This window comes from Echeneis naucrates, chromosome 5, assembly GCF_900963305.1.
Source record: "Echeneis naucrates chromosome 5, fEcheNa1.1, whole genome shotgun sequence".
Taxonomy (NCBI): Eukaryota; Metazoa; Chordata; class Actinopteri; order Carangiformes; family Echeneidae; genus Echeneis; species Echeneis naucrates.
In genome coordinates, this window is record NC_042515.1 from 10,546,293 (window position 1) to 10,569,302 (window position 23,010).

Consider the following 23,010-nt stretch of genomic DNA (forward strand, 5'->3'; position numbering starts at 1 on the left):
ATCGCCTTTCTGCCTTCTTTCCCGTGGCATTAGTATTAATCTGTGGGATTAAAACTCAGCCAGTCAGACACTGGACTTTCTGTCTTGCTGTAGAGCAGAGGGGCTTCATGCTAACAGCAAGAAGCACAGTGCACACTGTCCTGAACGCATGCAGGGTCATTACATCCATGACAAACTAAGTTTTTAAGCTGGGAGCCATTAGGCCACTGATGAGAGGTCAGGTTGTTAGCACACCGAACTGTCTGGGAAAGGACAGCATTGTTTTCTGTCGGTGGGAATTGATTTTAAAAACACTTCCACTTCAAACATGTTTCCAGATCTTTGCAGTTAATTAGTTTAATCTTCAACATTCCTCCATCAGGTATTTCTTTGCCAATGATTTTCATTTTACAAATAGCGACACACTGACAGTGGCTACTGATTTGCATCATGGGAAATGTAGGATCCAGCGTTTTTGAACATTAAGGGCTAAAAGCCAGGACATCTCTGCTGCTTTGCTGTGGATCTTCTTGTAATTTTCCTCAGCGAGGTCTCCCTGCTGAAAATAAAATCAGTGGAATGCCCCTTTAAAAGAACTCTATTAACAAACCCGATGTTTTGTAGTCACCAATCTTAGTTTGCGCCACTTCATGCAAAGGGAAAAAGACCTCGACCTAGATATTTCTTTGTTATGAAATGTGCTTATTCCTTCTTCTGGAAATATTACACATATGACAAAAGTACAAATCTTCGTGTTGTGTATCCTTGTTAATCTCATCAAAGCAAACCGAGCTGCGTTCAGTCATTTTATATTTAGAAATCACTTAATAAGCTGGCACTGCAGTCTAAGAAAAGATTTACTCAATCACAGTTGCTGTTTGTTTACATATTGTCGAGAGGTGTAAATGTTAGCATCAGTCATTGTAGTATATGCTCAAGCCATTAAAAAAGGAAATGCATGTGTGATGTGTATGTGAAATGTGTAGGAATCATAATCATTTGGAAAGGAAGCGATGCATCGCCAACAGAGAATCAGATGAGGGTCAGTGAAATACCAAGGGATTAAGCTTGCATGGCAAAGATGGTGTTGGCACTGCTGCACAACAGAGATCATGTTCTGTGAAGGCACGCACTGATGTATGAAAGACAGGAAAGAGCCACAGAAATACCATCAAATTTTATGCAACACCTGCATGACAACCGGATAGAAGTATAAAAATATTTCTTTGGTTTGTAATCCTGGACCAACAGTGTGAACACATATAAGGCTCTGAGGCATCTCTATTTTAGGTACAGGAAGTAGTGTCACAGTATCTGGTAACCATTTTAGCCGCCTAACAAAGAATTTCCGACAGCTCCCCCTTTAATTTAATTCATGAGCGCATAGACAGTGTGAGTTCACGGTGTCACAGCAAAAAAAAAAAAAAAAAACATCCGATCACATCTCTTTGTCTATGTCTATGGCTCACATCGAATAGAAGATGGAGGGGAGAGAAGAACTTAAATAACTGTAAAATTTACATGACTAAATATTTCATCTGCTTGACCTTTGCCTTTTGTGAGATGTTTCATACTCACAGTGAAGTTTCAAGTGCCTCACAAATTTGTACACTCCTCTTTTCTTTTTCTTTTTTTTTTTTTTTTCTTCTGTTTCTTAGTCAAGATGTTCCAGAAAGTTACATGAATATGTTTTGGAGAGAGAATTAATTTCACTGTGAGCAGAGTGTCTCTTTCTCTGTCTTTCTCATAAACCTTCATCCCCTCCAGCCTCCTGGTTAGCGCTGCAGCTGCTCCTACATTATAAGTGTGCTAAATGTGAACAGAAGCATAAAGATATTGTGTGTGTGTGTGTGTGTGTGTGTGTGTGTCTTTTATTGGTTTCCTCAGATCATGCAGTCTGATGTTTAATTCCCTTATTCCAATACTACTACAGCAGGAGGGCTCAGACAACTATCTGCTGAATTTGGCGCTATGTGCGTCTATAAATACAACAGTCGCAGAGCACGTTTCCTTTCCTAAGAATACTTTCACTCACAACCATACTAAACATACTCGCGCTAATAACGTATAATCTGCTGAGATATCTGTTTCATGTCCTTTAGTTTCAGGTTTCAATGTCTGTTGAAATAACTTATGAGCCCTTTTTTTCTGAGGCCATCCTCTGAGAGACAGAGTGATTTGGACACCCCCATCAATACACTGTAAGAAAAGGCAGGCAGCTGGGCATGTACTGTTGTTATGATTGCCATGTTTGGACCTGAATTGGAATTAATTTCTCGTGGCACGATAGTGCAGTAATCTTCCTTTTTGTTTGCTCTCACCGCTGAGATAATCTTTCCACGCACACACAGGCAGTTCACTGTTTTCTGTTTTCGAGATTAAAAAACTGGAAAGGAAACTTGTTGGAAAATTGAGTTCAGCGTGCCTTACTAGTTTTCACCCAGATTTGGATGAATTGTAAGATAGCGCAGACGGAAGCAAATGAAGTCGGACCTTTTTGTGCAGGTGAAATCTGCTACTACAATAATATGACAAGAGTGATGCGTAAAGTATGAAGTAGTCGCGGAGGAAATTCAGGGTTTGTAACTTGCATCTCTGTAGAAAACGAACCTTAATTTAAAGTGTATTGAAATTTATTGACATTTAAGTGGTTTAAGTGGTTCAATTATTGACAAACACTTAAATGACAGTACAAGGCAGACAAACACAAATGAACAGTGTTCTCAGGATTTACCCGAGCACCTTTCGCTGGAGCCATTCAATCATCAATTTTTCAAACACAACTCAGAGCTGACAAATGGAGAACAGTGCTTTAACACTCTTCTGCCTTGAAGCCATGTGTGTCAGGCCGTGTGGTGGATATTTTCCACCTTTAGTAATAGCTCCTCATCCTCCGTACACCCTAGACCTCATCAAAGTCTCAATCCTAAAGACAATTAGGACAATCCAATAAGCTTTCCTGTAATGCCTACCTTATACTGAGCCCTGTAGCACTCTTTGTGTGCCCATGCTGTCATTGCTCAGTTCAGCTATATAAACAATATATCCTCAAACTGGATGCAGCAGAAACAGAATACATCGATAAATTAAGTAAGCATTTAGAGAGAGGAAATGGAAGCTGGTGTTGCAGCTGTGTGGAATAGGGATGAAGTTTCAGGGATATTCTGGGCAGAGACCAATAATTTTCCCCCAGCTGTTACGAGGTGGCCACAGGGCTTTATATAAATCAAGGGACTGTCGTACAATTTATGCAGCGAGAGTTGAATAGAGAGCTCAAGGCACCTCTATGACCATCCATATCGAACTACAGGTATCAGATTACTAAAACTAGTATTCTCTCACTTCCAACTAAGGCCGTCACCCGAGTGAGCTGTGCCAGTTGGTGTGCCCTTGAGTGGGACAGCTCCCCACTAAGCACATGTCGATCTGGGGATTACATTCAGGGGTTTATGAGGGAAAAGGAGGTCGTAATCTGAAACTGTTGTGTCTTGTTGCTGTGCGCTTTTCTTAATGCCATGCTATCGTGCAGCATGCGTTAGTATTGTATGACTGCCGCCTGAGGAAGTTCAGCTGGGGAAACTATTTTTGTCTCAGTAGATAAGTGCTGCCCCATGTTTTTATTTTACAAAGATTTCGTCCGAGGTTTTGTTGTTGTTTTGTTTTTGTTTTTTTTACATTTATCTGTTCTTGTTTTTTGTACTACAACAGATGCGGAAGGTTTCGGTTTTCATCTGTCGTCACTGACTTTTACATGAGGCAGAGAAAAATTACTACGAAAGGAGTTCGAAAGTGAAGTAATAAACATATTCAACTTATTGCACTTTCAATAGACATATTTGTAAAGTTGGCTTTACCTAACATTGTGACGGGAGACAGCTTGCCTTAACAAAATTGAATTACCAGCACCAACAACGGTCACTTTTAGGCAGCTATTTTCAAATCAACCTCCGCAAGGAAGAAAATGAATGCATTTCCTAAACTATTACCGTTTTCTTTCATTTAAAGAATGATTTATTTAATCTAATGCATTAACTTATGTATTTTTGCTGACACTTGAGAATTAGAACCGGGCTAATATCAAATACCTAAGATGATGTGGCAATAAACTATGAGTAAGCTGCAATAATTCCTAAGCTGCATTCAAAAGAAAATACTTTATTAATCCCCAGGAGAAGTTTGGTGGTTACACCTCTTATGACCTGTCAGGCCTTATACCTGTTGCCCCATCCTGTTTGACTCCCTTCTGTCATCGCTTTCCAATTGTCCGTCTCTCCCCTCTTCACAGAAAAATCTAGAAACCTTCAGAGGTAATTGTGAAGATGTTTTTTGCGCCCCAACCCTTCAATTGCCAGTCCTCTGGGGTTGTGATAGTGAAGCTCTCAGGCACACTGGTTCAAGATATTATGGTTGGGCTTGATTAAAAAACTCTTCCGCGCCAAATGTCAGAACTGGTTTAGCGAGTGGTCAGTAATCAAATATTGTCGATTAGCTCCATGTTCAAGTGAAATAACAGCTCAATCCCCATCACGCTCCAGTTAGCTCCATATCGACAAATGATTCTTGAAGCAGGTCAGACCCAGTGCTCTTAGAATCGATATTGATATGTTTGCCATGTGTTGTCTCTGTGATTATCTGCTATGCCCGCATGAAAATAGCTGAGGCTTATCCCAGTATTACCATGCCTTTATGTGGCACTAATTAAAAAATCAACCATGTCTACACTTGCCCAGCTGCTATGAGACAGTATTTAGCCTACAGGTTTACTTTGAAATGCTCCCTCATTACGGCGCCCCAAAGAAATATCATACAATAGCAAGATGAAAAGAGCAATGCTTGAATGGAGTCTTAAAGGGGAGGCTGCACTTGGCCTTCGAGCATACATTCCTTCAGCTCAGTGCTTCCTCTGTGGTCCCACTCCCCTGGCCCACCCCCCTCCCACTCAAGTCTCAGTTCCCACAGGGGACTCAGCCAAAGCAAACTCCTCAGAGGAAGCTTCTCTTTCTTACCAGCGAGAGAGACACAGCGAGCAGGAGAGAGGGAGGGAGGGAGGGAGGGAGAAGGGGGAGGGATGTCCTATCATCTGGCTCTGAGGACCTGCTAGGCAGTAGGATGTGTGAGGAGGGTGTTATGACTTCGTGGCCATGCTATGTCTATGATGTGGTGGTGAGTAAAGCCCGTGCGGCTGCTCTCCTGTGAGGTCAGTGTCAGATTTAGCCAGCAGGTCCCTTGTGGTGTCTGGGAGTGTCTGTTTTCTGACTCTATTATGTCTAGTGCTCATAGCCTTCCTGGAGCTGCAAACCTCAGGGTAGAAATAGCCCCAGACAGACAGACATCCTTTGTCGGGAAAACAACAGTCATGTCAGTAATTACAGAGTCTGATTACATTGGGGCAGCAGTTCTTAGAAAACCGCTGGCCTTGAGTCAGGCAGGTGAGGGGTCGAGTCACCGCTGCTGAACAGGACAGAGTCAGCAGGAGGTCTGGGTTAAGAGAATTACCCTCCAGTAGCAAAACCAAACTCCACAACATGTGTGAATGAGTGTGCATGTGTGTAATGTAGACGACTGGTTAGACAGGTAAAGAGACGTGTGAGTCAGGGAGTATTCAAACACACAGAGCAGGGGCACCTCATGCATGCTCCATTAGCTGTGCAATACGGTGGCAATGCGGACATTCATTAACTGTTTTTATTTCCTTGTCACATTAGTCATTGAGTGCATTTAAACAACAAATTTCCACCTAAGTGTTTTACAGTGACTGCCATTCATTTTTTTTTTTTTTTTTTTTAGAATGAAGACATGTTGAATGGTAACATGAAAACTATGTTAACCTCATCACCTGAATCAGCTGCTCTCCTTGGCCACATCGAGTTTTTTTTATTTTAATGAGTTTCAGCTCATTGTTCATTTGTCTGCCTGCAACTTCATTGCTGTGGTTCACTGACACAACAACATTTTCAGCCAAAAGAAAGCTCTGTTTCGCACTAAAGCACAATTTAGTGTTGATCCACAGTGATGATTTGATTTGTCAGTGTTGTTTTCAACTTGTCTCCACTGCCCTAAGTGACCAACAAAGGACCTAGTGTAAAATTAGGAAAATGATAATGAAACAATATAAATTCAATAAATAATGACATGAAAATAAGTCCTCATAGACAACATTACAAAATAATATACAATTGATTCTAGTAAAAAATAAAATAAAAAAAGAAGCTTTGTTGTTTAAAAAAGAGGGCATGGGTCTTAAGATTGGTTTAAAGACTTTAATGGGGCGGGAAGATACTGTGATAATCCACATTCATGTTGTATACTAATTAAATTAATAAAGCTGAATTAAAGAAGGGAATAAAATACAGCAATTGGACAGTAGATAGAAGATTTAACCAGAGAATGTACATCATCAAGGTATAATTCAGTCTGTAGATTGACAGACTTTTTTTTTTTTGACTAAACTGCAGCAGACTTTACTTTCTGGATCTCATTTATATGAACTGCCAGACCTGACAAACACCTCCACCCTGTACTAGATACACACACACACATGCACACATACCATCCTACACAAACATATGCATGTCCACACCCGCAACCACTCACTTAGCCACACGTCCCAACACCCACGAATGTTGTGTGTGCGCACACACACAATTCACAGAGCACCTGGCTATTAAAAAAAGCTGTGAGCCTTGATTCATTACCAACCAGGTTGCTTAATGCAAATTGAGGTTTTTCATGCATTTGCATATTTAGTTGATTGCAACGTGCAACGATTAAGGCTTCACAACTACCTGCAACCCCACAGGAGTGTTTTCCATTGAGGATTTTGAGGAAGACAGAGTAATCATTTGTCTCGAATCACACACGCAGACGAGGAGATGGGAGTGTTTGCCATTCCTGGAGGCAGAATGTCATAGTAGTGAGAGAGAGAGCGGCAGGCAGGTCTATGCTGGCCTCTGTGCCTGCCTAGGTAAACATATCCTCTGTCTGACAAGTGCAGACCTGAGGGCTGAGGATGTTTGCTACCTCAACATGACCCCAAGCTTGCCACACACACACACACACACACACACGGAATATATACATACACCATATATATATATATATATATATATATATATATATATATATATATTGCAGCCCTACATTAACTTGCAATCGTCACTGAACACTTCAGCTCAATTGTCTCAGATCTGAGTGCAATTACTTTAATTCGTCTCCCTCTTTTCCTCGCTCTGTCTCTATATTACAATATTTCTGTGGTTCAGAGAGTCGATCTGCTCCACCTGACGGCGCCTCTTCTGCCTGGCAGGGAGCAAAGTAGCCCTACTGGCTGCCAGCCAGACCAGCTTGAGTGTCTGCTCAGCTCTGAGTCTTGATCATACACACACACACACACACACACACACACACACACACGCATACGCACAAAAACATGCAGACATGCCAAGCTGAGAGACTGAATGCTTACACAGACGCATCTTCTATCCTCCTTCTCTCTCTGTAACCGTTTTCATCCATTTTCCACCTTTCTGTGACTCTGCTCTTTTCATCCAAGTATTATATGACTGAGATGAAAAACAAATCAGTTTTGGACCAAGCCATGTTCTGACAAATCCAAGAGTTGCTTATGAATAATGCTATCTACAGCCATACTGAATCATCTTTAGAAACTGTGAGCTCTTGAAATGTCTACTGTACTTTATGATGTAACATCTGCACTTAATCATTGGAAGGATGCGTATGATTAACCATCTATTCCTCCTTCTCTCCTCAGTCTCCCAGCCCAGTCCCAGCCAAGAGGTCTAAATTCGATAAATTACAGTCTCCATCAGCTGACAAAGACAGAAAACCGGACTGGTTACAATCGCTCTCAAAGTCTGCACACCAGGTTTGTATACTCTGCATCCATGTCGCTGGTGTGACATTGGATTTGGCGTTGAATTCAAGGTTGAAAAGGGTGACGTTAAAGCTTTGCGTGTTTGAATAATCATGTTGTCATCTTTGTTTGACTTGATCATTGGGCCTTGTTAAATAAAAAGGGTCCTTTGAGTTTGTTTTTCACGGCTGATTTATTGTTCCAGTGATAGTTTACTGTGGGTTTATCCAAGCTTGTTGTTGTGTTTGTTGTTCCAGGACCTGAAACAGGTCCAATTGAAGCAGAGGCCCTCGGCTTTCCGCCCCTGGTCTCCTAAAGCTGCAGAAAAAGAGAAACCAGCCACTCAGAATGAGGTGGAGAGGTGAGTCATCTGAGAGCTTGTGATAGTTTGAAATTTTGATGACATCATATTTCTTAAACAAGAATTCAAATGTTTTTTACATTTACCTCTAATGCTTCAGTAGGTCCTACTCAAAGAATCAGGAGACATTGGCAGCTCCTAATCTGACACAAGTTCCCCTGGCCCCTCCGGTCCATCCCAGAGACAGCCACGCTCCTGGCAGGGGACCCGTTTCCAGGCCGCCGAAGGAGCTGCATAATGGGGACGAACAACCTGCAGAAAAAACAGCCCATTCCGCTGCCGCCAACCGAGCCGATGACATGGACACAGATGGAGAGATTGATGTGGATGACTGTGATGATTGTGAGTGCCCCCCTTCATCTGGAGTTTGGAATAAAACAGAGTTTGAACCTCACAACCTTCAGTCACACAGCACAGCACAGATTTTACAGTTACAACTTTTATTACACGTAGTGAGCTGCACAGGAAATGAGCCATATTTCAGCTGGCTCAGGGTGATTTCTGTACATATGCGCCCCCTGGTGTCGAGTACAAGACGTACAGGAGAAATAAAATGCGCCTATTTAGCTCTTTGGTAGCCTTAAAAATGTGGATTTTTTAATTAACCATAGGACAAACAATTATTTTGTAATATTTTACAAGAGCTCCTATAAAAAGGAAAGGCTCATGCTGATGCAGGTTTTAGGCAGAAACATTCAATTATGAAGCTACATTTGTACAGTGCAAGAGTAGCTTTCACTAAAATATCACTCTTTGAAATTATCTAATGGATGAATAGAACATAGTAAAATGTGACTGAAAACTTAAAACTTACTAATACAATGAAAGTTTCCAACAAAAAAAAAAGTTCCAGTTTTAGTTTTGTCACAACATCAGCACTTTTACACCCCACCTAATTCTTTGAGCATTAACATGTGATTATCACAACTGAAACTGATTTATTTATCTCCCTCTCTCTCCCTCAGGTCCAATGCCACCTTCCTCTCTGGCTTCTCCTCTGTCAGCCTGCACCAATGGGTCTCTGGCTCTGACCCATCAGGGCTTTGCTCGAGCTCAGGAGGGGCCTGTCTGGCTGTCGGGGGCCATTTGCCCAGAGATAGACACCCTGAGGCAGATGATGTACACAGACCTGGACACCAAAGAGGCCCGGGAAAAACTGCTGCAGGAGATTGTCAGGATGAGAGTTAAGCAGGAGGAGAAGCTGGCAGCTGCTGTGCAAGCTAAACGCAGCCTTCTGCAGGTATCACATTCTGCTCTCACGAAGTGCCGGGCTGCATGACAGCAGTATGATAATTAGCGTTTGAAACATTAAATGATTCTCGGTTGGTTTTTTTTTGTTGTTTTTTTTGCAGGAACTGGAGTTTGTGAGGGTGGCTAAGAAAGGCCGCCTTCGTGAGGCCATCGAAGCCAAACGCAACCTGCGAAAGGAGATTGAACGCCTTCGTGTGGATTGGGAGAGGAAGATGAGGGATGCAGAGGAGTCTTGTGGGCGACTGAAGAGGGAACTGGAGATGGAGAGACAGCTGCGAGTTTGTGACAAGAGCTGTGAGGCCGAGCGTCTCCGGGCCAAGTACTCGACTCAGGTAAGCTTTCTCCAAAACTAGCCCTGAAAGATAACAGATTGTTGATCCTGTCGCTTTAGGTGTGCGTCCTTCATACTGACGGTTGCCTGTGTCGTGCAGATTGAAGAGTTGCATGTGCAGCTACAGCAAGCAGAAGCCGATCGCGAGCAGCTGAGGCAAGAGCTCCAGCAGGAGAGAGAAGCTCGGCAGAGCCTGGAGAGTGTTGTTAAAGACCTGCAGGTCCAGCTGGCCGCGCAGACCAACAACAGCCCTACTGGAGACGCCAAGGATGCAAACACAGACACACACAGACAGACCACACAACTTACCAATGGATCCTAAAGTTGCACATTCAAAACTTGAGCAAGGGACTCAAACAACAGGAGCACGATAAGGGACTTTGTTGCACCCCCTGTTAGGGAAAAGAGACTCAGCAAAAAGCAAAGTCAGTTTTGTAGAGGAAAAATCTGTCATATATAATATGATACAATATTATTCAATATTATTATGACAATATATGAATTTAATGAAATGAACTGGAAAGTAGCATGATGTCTCAGCATGTTGTAGAGCGGGAAACTAAAAAAGACTAAAGTGATGAACACACATCTCTCCAGTGACGTCAGAGCCCTCGGTTACACACACCTGACTCTGTCCAAGGATTTTATTTTGGTATAAGCTATTCTAAGATGTGCAAATATAGCCACATAACACTACTTGAATATGAAGGGAAGAAATATGTTGCGCCTGGTGAAACGTGAGCAGACGATGAAAACTCTCGGTGCCACAAAATATTGGTACACTCAAAGGTGTCATTGCAGACCACTGGAAACGAGACACCAGTTTACCACTATTTACTTTTAATATCAGCTTGCTTTTTATAACTGTGTAGAGGATGTACTTTTTAAGACATATTGCTTGCGCAGCACTGTTATTCCACAGGCAAGAAAACACATCCATATACAAACATGTACACGTGTATACCAGCTTGTCTACCTTTTGTATTTTATAAACCTGAAGTATTGGAGGTTACGTGGACTGACTTCAGGTCCACCACTGTTTTATGGTTTAGATATTTTATGGAAGTGTTACTTTTTAATATTATGATGCAATTTCATTTGTTGTCTGAACATTGCTTTCCAGAAATGTATTTGCAACCAAACGTGATGAATAGTAAATATTCTTGCCCACATTAGTGCAGATAAGTCTCCAAATGCCCTCCTAAAAGAAAAAAAAAAAATCTTTAATAGCTGTCTGTATTTGTTGAAATGCGGTACTTCTGATTTTCTATTGAGTATTGTAAAATAATTTATATTCTATAATAATTTGCTGCCTATCAACAGAGAGCATTCATTTTTAGTCACTGGTTTTAGGGCTCTTAAATCAACAAATGCTGTTTATATGAACAACATTTCTACATATATACAAAATATGGATATATATTTTTTTACTTTAAGAAAAGGAATTGCACTTTTTAAAGAACCTTGCATTGTGCATTGTACTCCCTGTTACATTTTTCAAGTTACAAATTAACATGAATTTTGAATTTAAACACACTTTCCCTCAGTATCCTCTGATGTAAATACAATAATATTGTAAATAAGATATGTGTTGGTATGCTTGCTTGCTCCAGATTTAAACTGATTATGGATATTATTTTTGCTCTTACTTGAAACCAAAAAGAGACTATATTTGGATTTGCAAAACTGCAATTTCATTGTTCTATCCCTGAGTATAATTGCAATCACAGGGCATTTACCAGAATGGATGTAAACCATAAATAGTCGTGAACTTGACCTATCAGTAGTTTTTGTAGGTTTGACACATGAAACAGATTATTATAATTTCTCTCTTGATTTTGTTTATTTGAGAAGATCTTTATTATTTGATGACTTATAGAGTATATATTACACCACAGACCAAAAACTGAAAAATGGATTTGAATCATTTGCACCTCCAGCTGCCGCATCAGATAGAGAAGAAGAAAGGTCTTCTCGTGGTTTCAACTTAAGGTGCTCTCTTATATTTAGACAAGAAACACTTTTATGTCTTATCATTATGATACCCTCGCTCAGTATTTGTTGGGTACAGTGTAATAGCAATATCCATTTTGTTAGCTGATGCTGTTGTAGTTTTGGTTTGGAAATGGGGTTTCACTTGCCTCTTATTTCAATGTTTTCTTTTTTTCCTTTGGAAAAAAACTTGTATAATACCCATTAAAATCTAAGTCAATCCTACAGGGTTCAGGTGTTTTTCATTTTCACCACAATGGAACTAGTGTTTGTGCATGTTTGCGTGTTTTTGGATGTATTTCCAGCCATGCTACCAGAATAGCTCCTGTGATGTCAATGCCGCATTAATTTTGTCCAGACATCCATGTTCCCCAGGGAATAAATCCTGCTGACTCTTATCTTTAGCACAACCAGCAAGATGGGAATGGAAATATGGTACAGATATCCACTGTGCCAAGGATTTTAATCCTAAACTGCAGAATCCAGCCAAAGTATAAGTAATTTGAATCACAACAATATACATGCAAAATGAATGTGTATTCTCACCAACTTCACTATCGTGCACTGAATAACAGGTAGCAAATATTAGCATGATAAAAATAGTTCATTACAACAAATCAGGTGTTTTTACTTATCCAGATTGATTATGTCTTTGCTCAGACAGAGCAATGCCAGATTTATTTTATTTTATTTATTTATTTATTTATTTATTTTCATAGAAGGCGTTTTTGGCACGTTGAAACTTCAATAGTGGCTTTAATCCATTTACATCCTGTTAATAAAAAGTCCATTACATCATATCACCCAGACTGATATAAACTAGTAATAAAAGTGTAAGTTGTCTCACCCTGACAGCTTTAAATGTTTAAAATATCATTTTGTAAAGTTACGTGATGCAAACATCCTATATGGGCATACACAGAGTCTACTATGTGTCACACTGTTGCCTCTAGAGGGAAATCATTACACACAGTTGTGAAGTGGATGTTTCCAGTTTGTTAATCCCAATGCATCAGTGTGACCTTAAATCCTCATATGTTGCATCCTAAATGCCATTGATTAAAGGTTTTAAGTCTGGTTTCTATATTCTATAATGGTTAGGACTACCATAAGTGTGGTTAAATTAATATGTCAATACTTCCCGTCCCCTTCTCTTCTTCAGAGGCTTACTGGTTGCGTGAAAATCCCTCCATGAAAGCAGGGTTGAAGCCTCACTCCAGGATTACAGCTTGAGGAAGATTTAGTGACACACGTTTGCACATTTCTTTGCTGCAAGCTGTCTCTCAGTGCAAAAAAAAAAATGAAAAAGGGAGTCCGTTGCTACTACAGTGGCTCATTTAACACTGGATATTGAAGAATGAACCTTCTGGATGGGGACATTTCTCCTTGTTGCCATGTGGGATTTAACCTGATGAGGAGGATATGCTGACACTTTAGAAGCTGCATGAGAGACGTTGTCTCATAAAGAAATCCAGCTGAAGAGCACTGCAGAATGAAGAGGGAGGTGGGTTCAGGTGGGGTGAATGGGACAGGATAGTTGGACTCAAATGTACAATACAGGGATGAACATCACCCCAGCGATGGCACCTCTGTCTCCAAGGATGAGTGGCAGCCAACCACTGTCCTCGATGTCACCCAAAAAGACCACCTTTCAGTCTTTGGGATCTTTGTCACCAGGAATGTTCTCCCCCTCGCTGGCTAGGGGTTCCTCCCATCAGGAGAAACAGTCCTCAAGCCCCTTGAATTCACCCAGCCCATCCATTATGAGCTCCCCAAAACTCTGGCAGAAAGCATCCATATCTAGACTTGCAGAGGAATTTTTCTGGATTGGTGGCAGCGTGGTGGCACAGCCTAAATGGAGACTGGGTCAGATAGGTAAGACTCACCAATAACACAAAAAAGAATTTGATATCTATGACTAGTTGGAGACTGGAGCCTTGAGAAGATAATGTGTGAATTTGATGGATTAAACGTAATTATTTCTTATTTTGAATTGTTGAAGGTGTGGTGCCATCCAACAGTTGATACTTTTTAAATAATAAGCTTTTTTGGTTACCAGATCCTAGAAGAAGGCATATCTGCCCGTTGTCAGCACAGTTAAAAAATAAATAAAAGGGACATTAACAACTTGGCCAAGTAGAGTCATACAGAAAATAAAATTGGGCCTAGAATTTAACCTTGTGGTGCACCGCAGCTAATGTAGGATGGGAGAGTGAATAATTCCTTTGGTGACCAAGTACATTCTTTCTAGAGGGAGGAATAAACACAATTAAATGGAATATCCCTAATGGGGGTTTCAAAGGGTTGACTGAACTACCATGATCCACATTGTCAAAACATTTGTAGGGTAGGTAGGCCAGTCTGGAACACAATGTATCTAAAGCAGGATGGAAAAATTATTTATTTTAAAGAGCTGTTGATTGCTGATCAATAAAGTCCTTGGGTCAATAACATGATTTTGCATTATAAGAGAAGACAGAGATACAAATTTAATGTGCCAAGTGATGACATTTTGTGGCGTGCAAAATGTTAGCAGGTCGTTTAGCAGGACAGTATCTTGAAAGTTGACAAGGGCATTCATAACAGGACACATATGGCAATAATGCGATGGCAACACAACCTCTGAACTTGAAACCAGCCGCTACACCAGTGAACATGCTATCTTTGTGTTAATGTGATCCAAAACATGGGTGTTCCACTTATAGCACAGCAAAATGGAGAAGCTGCAGAGCCAGGAAGCCTGCGAGTAGATAATGGGCATATGGACAGTAGACAATCCTTTAGGATTAGCCTGAACCATGTGCCAAGTTACGTCACATGTATCTAAGCTCCAGATTACAAACAAATGTTACCTGCTCTCAGCACACAAAACAATCACACCACTTCACAAAGAAGAAGGTGGCATGAATGTTCCAATAACAATGTTGATCTGAGATATCCGTATTCACTTCAGATTTAAACTGTAAGAAATGTAAAGAAATAATTTGAACCATTATGAAACAGTCGGTAATAGATTGATTTGTTTGTTTGTTTGTTTGCGTTTTTGTTTTAGACAATAACCATTTTAGGCATTGCATATGTTTTCCTTCCAGTGTTTCTTATCTTAAACAGCTTCTTAATGCAGTGACGTATCCTATAATCTCATAAAGAAGGGCTTGATGGGATACCCCCACTTGGCTCTGTTTGAGTTTGTCATAACGTCTTCCTGCATGAAATAACAATACATGTAATGAATTTATTTTCAAATAGAGCTACAAGCTACAAAACACAGTACATTTGACTGATTATGTGGGGAAATCTAAAATATTCAAAAGAAATACGTTGCATTGCACTAAAAACGTAAAAAAAAAAAACAATAGGAATGCGAATGGACAGAAACAAAAATGTGATCCTTCCAACGAATTTCTGAATCTACATTTGACCGCATAAATAATGTGTCACTTTGTGCTTTCATGTAGTGGAGAGGTGTATGTGCACCATGCAGACTGGCACTCAGATGATCAAACTGAAGGGGAAGAAGAAAGGGTTGGTCCGATTCTTTTATCTGGATGAGCACAAGTCCTGCATCCGATGGCGGCCCTCCAGGAAACACGACAAGGCCAAAAGTAAGTCCTCGCCACTCGAGATTTACAGAACTGGCCACCTGATTGTATATTAATCAGCTAGCTCTGTTTTTGATTTTCATGTGGCAACCAAAATCAAACTTTTCAGCAGAGTGCTCAAATGTTAGGAAGATGACCGTTTTAGAAAGCACCATCACCAACAACAGACCAATGATTAGAGGGTTGATAAATATTTCACATTATTCCATTTGTAAATCTCCAGATCAATAATAAAAGTAATATTTAAATATAAAAGTTTGTTTAGGAATATTTCACTGGTAAGTTGCATTAGATGTTAGATATGCTTTATACCCCATAAATTATAGTAAAATACATTTCACTGCAGTATTTTGAATTGAAAAAGAATTTTTTTAGACATACATATTCCAAATTAATGACCAGCAGATGAATGGAAGCAGCAAGGAATCAAAGGGTTTACATGTAGGCAAGCTGAAATAAACAGACTTACCAAAGATCAATTTATCACTATAACCTTTGTTAATGGTCTGTTTTAGTTACTATTGATTCCATCCATGAAGTCTGTGAGGGGAAAAAATCTGAGATCTTCAGGCGGTATGCAGACAACCGCTTCGACCCAAACTGCTGCTTCAGTATTTACCACGGGGAGCGAGTGAAGTCCCTGAACCTGGTCTCCACCAATTCAGAGGAGGCCCGCACCTGGATCACTGGACTGAAATACCTCATGGCTGGTATCAGTGATGAAGATAGTTTGGCCCGAAGACAACGCACCCGGGATCAATATCCTTTACCCAATTGCTCCTGCAAATTTACAATATATAAACTCTCTGACAAAGACATCACCTTATATTGAGCTGATTATTTAGCGTAAAAGATACAATAATAAACTCTGAAATAAATAATTGGAGAAGTTGAGTTACAACACTAACAGAAAAGCACACAGAAACTGACCAGATGATCCTTAACTGCGTCCTCATGTGGTTACAGCAGACTTTCTCTGAGGCCGACAAAAACGGAGATGGCACCCTAAGCATCGGAGAGGTCCACCATCTTCTCCACAAACTCAATGTGAATTTACCCAAGCAGAAAGTCAGGGATTTGTTTCAAGTAAGACTGACACCTTCAGACGTTGATCGTGGAAGCTGCAATGAATTTTATTCACACCATCCATCTCAAGGCTACAGATATTTTGTATTGAATTTAGTATTTCTAATAAGACATCTACTAACTGTAAATGTTGATATCTTCAAAGGTATGAGTGTGAAGATGAAAGTGTCATTTCTTTTATATTTCTTATAAACATTCTTGATTATGCCAATTTCATGGCAATCCATCTAGTAATTGTTAAGAGATGTTGTGATTTAAAAATCACAAACGTTGAATTCATAATGGAGTGAAAGAAAAAGTCAGTGGATTTTGTCCTTGGAACTGTGACTCATAGCAACCCACCGAATCCATTGAGATATTTTAGTCTGGATGAAAGTGGTGGACTGGCAGTGATACTGGCAGTGACAGTATTGCCACGCTAACAGCATGGCTAAAATGAAGGAGTTTGGCAAGGCGTGACATCAGACACAAAATTTTGCTAAAGTGGAAAAGTGTAGGTGCAAAAAGATTTTTAGTCAGAGAAGAAAGTTAGTGGTGGAAAATCCTTAAAATGCTCTGTCTCAATGCGATCTTCATATTGCTTTTGTCACTGAAGCATTGAGAAAACGAAATGGACACGGATCCAGCAGACAAATATGTATATACGCTGTTTTGGCAGGAGGGTGCCACAGGAAGGCCATATGGCCGCTGCTGAACAGATGGCTTCAGCTGCACCGTAATATTGCTTTAGCTCTGCAGCTCACTGCCCCGAGCCCCTCCTTCCCCACCCCCACCCCCGATGATGATAGTTTCTGTGAACAAACTCCATATTTGATGGTGACAGATAGCTCCATCAGATGGGTATACGGTGGCACATATTTTCTTTGGAAAGGTTGTTATCTCAGCTTATACATACTGAGAGGGTTATGTCTGTCTGAGGAAACATCTTCTGCTATCTGTAGGAAGCAGACACAGACGAGAACCAAGGCTCTCTGGGTTTCGAGGAGTTCTGCTTGTTCTACAAGATGATTTCCACGCGCAGAGACCTCTATCTGATAATGATTTCCTACAGCAATCAGAAGGAAGTCATGGACCTCCATGACCTGGCACGCTTTCTGGAAAATGAGCAGAAGGTACCACAAACTAAACTCTTTGTCTGAGTCTGACTTCAGTGTCCACCTATTCTTTATTTTTTTTAGGGTTAGGGTTAGGGTTAGTAAGAAATACATCTGAGCTTCTATATAAAAGAAATTATGTTTCTATGAATGCAGACCACACATTTCCTATTGCCACTAGTTAACCATCTGAGTATTGGAATAACATGAATGTGTTTCAGTCAACTAAAGGGATGATTCTTACTGTTTTATGTGCAGATGCGAGGTCTGGCCAAAGAATATCTAGTCGACATCGTGGCAAAGTTTGAGCCGTGCCCTGAGAACCTGCAGCGTATGGTTCTGGGTATTGATGGTATGGAAAACGTTCATTTCTGCCTGTGTGACGTATCAGTGGTATCAAGTCTATGTTGTGGACAAAAGTGCAATATCTAAATCAAACACGAGGTTTGAAATTTTCTTCCCTCAGGTTTTACAAACTACATGCGGAGTCCTGCAGGTGATATCTTCAACCCTGAGCACAATCAGGTGAACCAGGACATGACGCAGCCTCTATCTAACTACTTCATCGCCACCTCACATAACACCTACCTGACAGGAGACCAGCTGCTATCTCAGTCTCGAGTGGAAATGTACGCCTATGTTCTCCAGGCTGGCTGCCGCTGCGTGGAAGGTAACAAAAGGACAACAAAACCAGAACCTCGGCTGTCTTTACTGTGATTTCATCCCAAAACAGGTCATGCACTTTTTTTTACCTTTTCTCAGTGGACTGCTGGGATGGGCCAGACGGAGAGCCCATCATCCATCACGGTTACACGTTGACATCCAAAATCCTCTTCAAAGACGTTATTGAAACAATCAACAAATATGCCTTCACAAAATCACAGTTAGTGTTTCTGGTCCTGATACTGATACAATTTGTAATATGGTCTATTTGCTCTGCTGGATCGGTAATTCATTTTGGATCACTTCACCCCATTCTGCTCCCCAGATACCCGGTGATCTTGTCCATAGAGAACCACTGCACTGTGCCTCAGCAGAAAAAAATGGCTGAGTATCTGAGAGAGGTGCTGCAGGACAAACTGGACCTGTCCAATGTCAACGTGCATGATTGTAAGAAGCTGCCCTCCCCTGAGATCCTGAAAGGGAAGGTTTTAGTTAAGGTAAAGTTATTTTCGGAAACCAGACATTTCTGCTGAGCGTAGAACTGAAAGGACTAACACAAGGTGAAAATTGTTTTTTTAGGGAAAGAAGCTTCCAGCAAACCTGGACCCAGATGAGGAGGAGGGGGATGTGTCCGATGAAGACACCGGGGATGAGGAAGAGGAGGAAGACGACGATGATGTTGATGATAACAGACAGGCAAGTGAAACCTTGAACCAAAGATAGATTGTATTTAGATACTGCACACATCTCAATATATCATATTTGGTTGCTTCAGGGTGGGAATTGTGTCACTTCGGCCGATCAGCCCAAAAAGAAGAGACGGTTTGGAAGATCCATCCTGAGGAGCTTCAAACGAAAGGTCTGCCATTAGATTTTTTGCTCCATCCAGGGTTGATGGCTGTCAAGCACACAAGATCAAGACCAGAATAAACACACCAAATTACACCAAAGGAACTATTTAGCCACAGCCATTACCCCAAGCACTGCTGCTATTGTTGCAGTTCTCCAACCATCAATAGCAAAAATTGCCATTATTATTTGCCATATGTTTAGGCTAAGCTGGTATCGGCACCACAGTCAGACTGGAGAAACTCTGGCCTGGCCTCATGAGTTAAAGACACTAATGGAGACTGTGGAATCAGCAAACCAGGATTTGAGTTGATTTTCCTCATGGCTAGTGCCACTGTGCTCTGGTCTTTAAATTAGTTTGAATTTGAAAAAAAAAAATAATAATAATAATCTTTTTCAGAGGAAAAAGAGAATTCGAGTTAAAAACAAGGCAATGTCTGATGGAGAGTCAGACCACAGCAGCAGCAGGGAAAGGACCCAAATTGTTTACCATCCCAAGTAAGACTATTAATCACTCAGTTCAAATTTTAGCTAATGTTTCCAGAATTAACTCTTACACTCATACTTCTTATAACTTTCTGCTCAGGAAGAGGAAAACAATGAGGCTCTCCCGTGCGCTGTCTGACCTGGTCAAGTACACAAAATCTGTTCGCGTGCATGACATAGAAACTCAAGGTAAATAGAATAAATTAAAATGAACCTCATGAATACTTCTTATGGTCTATTTTAAGTTTTGTGAATGGATCCTTGATACTATTTTGTTTCTATCTTGCAGCATTTGCAAACAGTTGGCAAGTATCATCCCTCAATGAGACCGTTATGAACCAGATCATACAGCTAAAACCAGGTGAGTTAGTGCGTTTAAACCAGCGCCAGCTTCTCAGGGTCTACCCATCCAACTACAGAGTGGACTCGAGCAACTTCAACCCACAACCATACTGGAATGCAGGGTGTCATATGGGTAAGACCATCAGAGACTAATAAACTCCTGTCTCATTTTAGAAAACAAGATGTGTGTTCGGTATTGTTGCAGCTTTTGATTTGTATCAATGTTTGTTTGATTTTAGTTGCAATGAACTATCAAACAGAAGGACGTATGCTTGAACTGAACCGAGCCAAGTTCTCAAGCAACGGAAACTGTGGATACATTCTGAAGCCTAAGTGCATGTGTAAAGGTACATTTATACTGTAATTTGTAAAGAGTGAATGGCAGATGTCTGTGTGCCAGGACGTTGAAATGTTTCCTGTTTTTTCCCGGCTTTTCTCAGCTGCCTTCAACCCCATGTTGGATGACCCTCTATCAGGACACAGAAAGACTCAGTTAGTGCTCAAGATTATTAGTGGACAGCAGCTTCCCAAACCTAAGGACTCGATGTTTGGGGACAGAGGAGAGGTAAAACCAGATTACATCAAACCCTGGCCATCATGAAGAAACATCTTAAAAACTCCCGTAAAGTTCTGTTTTTTACATACTTTCAGATTATTGATCCCTTTGTGGAAGTTGAGATTATCGGACTACCAATTGATTGCTCCAAGCAGCAAACCAGGGTGGTGGATGATAACGGTATCTCCGCAAATTCCATCTTTCAAATTGCCAAATTATGTCAACTCAAATATTTTGCGCTTTTAAGTTGATGTAATTTTTCCTCTGTCGTTCAGGTTTCAACCCCATGTGGGAGGAAACCCTCGTCTTCAATATCAAAATGCCACAGATTGCCCTTGTGCGTTTCCAGGTGTGGGATCATGACCCCATAGGACGAGATTTCATCGGACAGAGGACTGTAGCTTTCACCAGTATGATGCCAGGTACATAAAAAGACATTTCTGATGCTCTCATTTTACCCCAAGTTAGCGCAAAGCAAAAATGTTCTAAATATTTTACAGAAAACTGTATTTGAGGAATAGTTTCTGTTTGTAATTGTCCATTTAGAACAGTTTCAGACACCAGCCTTAGTTTAGACTTAGTTTAGCATAAAGACTGGAAACACTGAAAAAGTAGCTCTTTCCAAAAGAATACCTACCACTAAATCCAAAACTGGCTTAAGACGTTATATTTCACAGTAAATAAGAAGTTACCAGACTCCAGCAGTTAGCCAAGAAGCAATCCCACGCATAACCTTCACAAAACTGCAACTTCTCATTTTAAAACTTCAGTTTTTCAATAGCTGTAAAAAACTATCTCCTCGCAAGAATGTAAATAACCATATTTCCCAAAATTATTCTTGAGATTGAAAAAAAGTATGAAATTTGGTGTCTTGTCATTGTTTGTTATGTAAAATGTTCAGGTTATCGGCATGTGTACCTTGAGGGGATGGCAGAGTCGTCCATCTTTGTTCATGTGGCTATTCATCATATGGCGGGAAAGGTTAGCAATTCCTGAGTACCAAAGACGTATATACCTAATTTGACCTTGATCTGAAAGGTGCATGTTAAAACCTTTTTGTGTCCGTTGTGAAACAGAACAAACCCTCAAATGCAGTGCAAGCTGCCAGAAAACACATCCAAAAAGCAGCCCAGAAGCATATGAAGGGTCACCAAAGGCAGCCTTCTCTGGACTTCTCTGTTCTCTCCTCAGAAGATGGACGCGCTCTGCATTTCCGCAAGGATCTGGATAGCATCTCACTGGACAGCAGGAATGGAGAAATGTCCCTTCTGGTACAAGGGCCAGCAGCCAAGGCTGCCATCCACAAAGGGGTCATGAGTGAGCCACTGAGGCGCATTCACAGAGTCAAAATTCATGAACCACATGAGACAAGGAGAGGGATCTTCAGCCGGATGTCCTCCACTGACTCCCACCACATGGGGCCTGCCCCGTATGTGGTTGCCGATAACTTTGACCTTGAGACATCTTCCCAGGCCTCTTGGCCCGATGGCCCCGGTTCTGACAGCCAAAATCCAATTCAAGAAGAATTGGAGAATGAACTTGATGAGCCAACAGAGTCAAACTGTGCTGAGCAGGAGACAGTTCAGACATTTCAAACAGAGCAGCCTGACTCATCTGAGGAATTATCAGTAGAACCAGAAACTGTTTTTGAACCTGAGCAGCCAGCAGAATATCAGAGTTGGATGGGTTCCCTCCCTCAGCCTCAGTCCGTGCCACAGCCCCTGCCCCAGCCTGAAGCCGAATCCCCTCCACTCATCCCTCCGGCATCCCCCACCAGGGTGAGGCGAACCCTGGAGGCTCCAGCCAGCCCCCGACCGCCCACCCCAATACGAACAAAGGCCCGCTCACACAGTTGCCCTCGAAAACCGACTACCTCTCCCCAGACACCGATGGTGAAGCACAAACCTGCTTTCCAGCGGCAGACACAGCGAGCACAAAAGTGTGGCAGCTACAGCAACCAGGTGAGACGCATACCCAACGGCCTCTGCCTGTCCGACAGCACGAGCAGCAGCGACGGCAGCACTGACAGCCTGGAGTCTGTGCCCTTCTGCGTGCCAGGAGCTGCTGAGCAGCATGAGGGCACACTGCAGAGGGAGATGAAGGCCCTGTTTGACCAAAAGATGAGAGAAATACGCTGTAAATCTCCACTTTTTCCAGACGGTCAGTCATTCATGATGTGCGATTAATATTTGTGATGAAGAAAGCAAGTGCTTCAGTTAGGCAGTTTTCATAAAAATCCTGTTTTTGTTGTTTCTTTTTCAGATTAGACCACAGTTTGTTAACTCCAGAGACAAGAAGCTCGCTCAGAAGATGAAGAAAGACGAGCCCTGGACGACAAACATAAAGCAGTTCTGATTTTCTTTCTAGATACAAGGGAAGACAAGAAGCAGAATTTCACAATAAGACAGTTTTTATTATTTTAGCTGCTATAATGTTTACAGTCCACACTGTAGTAGACATGCTGCCGGAATGTTTACAAACAACACATTTTGGATGCATTAAATACTTTTTAAAAAGAAATTGTTGAAACCTTGATGCCGTTGCC

At 41.3% G+C, this 23,010-nt stretch overlaps 2 protein-coding genes across 3 annotated transcripts in view; both read left to right on the forward strand.

Annotated features, from left to right (window-relative positions):
- Positions 1-12,012, forward strand: part of skib (v-ski avian sarcoma viral oncogene homolog b) — a 29,814-nt gene extending 17,802 nt beyond the window's left edge. The window contains exons 2-7 of one of the 2 annotated variants that reach the window (XM_029503107.1): positions 7,751-7,864; positions 8,110-8,213; positions 8,314-8,555; positions 9,179-9,453; positions 9,566-9,796; positions 9,896-12,012. In XM_029503107.1, the coding sequence (XP_029358967.1) occupies positions 7,751-7,864; positions 8,110-8,213; positions 8,314-8,555; positions 9,179-9,453; positions 9,566-9,796; positions 9,896-10,117 (1,188 nt within the window). In that variant the 3' untranslated portion in view covers positions 10,118-12,012. The remainder of the gene's footprint in view (positions 1-7,750; positions 7,865-8,109; positions 8,214-8,313; positions 8,556-9,178; positions 9,454-9,565; positions 9,797-9,895) is intronic. The other variant, XM_029503108.1, reaches the window with a different exon arrangement.
- Positions 12,013-13,349: 1,337 nt separating this feature from the next.
- plch2b (phospholipase C, eta 2b) lies at positions 13,350-22,732 on the forward strand. Its single transcript, XM_029502887.1, has 20 exons — positions 13,350-13,392; positions 13,465-13,662; positions 15,246-15,392; positions 15,905-16,148; positions 16,346-16,475; positions 17,417-17,587; positions 17,828-17,921; positions 18,036-18,239; positions 18,332-18,452; positions 18,558-18,729; positions 18,812-18,928; positions 19,672-19,756; positions 19,857-20,042; positions 20,149-20,256; positions 20,350-20,474; positions 20,561-20,645; positions 20,741-20,887; positions 21,367-21,446; positions 21,542-22,625; positions 22,728-22,732. The coding sequence occupies exons 1-20, from the start codon at positions 13,350-13,352 to the stop codon at positions 22,730-22,732; spliced, it is 3,546 nt and encodes a 1,181-aa protein (XP_029358747.1).
- Positions 22,733-23,010: the final 278 nt, after the last annotated feature.

Coding starts and splice junctions, on each gene's coding strand:
- plch2b (XM_029502887.1), top strand. CDS start 13,350: ATGAACATCACCCCAGCGATGGCACCTCTGTCTCCAAGGATGA. Junction 18,240..18,331: donor TGGCTGCCGCTGCGTGGAAG/GTAACAAAAGGA, acceptor ACCTTTTCTCAG/TGGACTGCTGGGATGGGCCA. Junction 19,757..19,856: donor GCATGACATAGAAACTCAAG/GTAAATAGAATA, acceptor TCTATCTTGCAG/CATTTGCAAACAGTTGGCAA.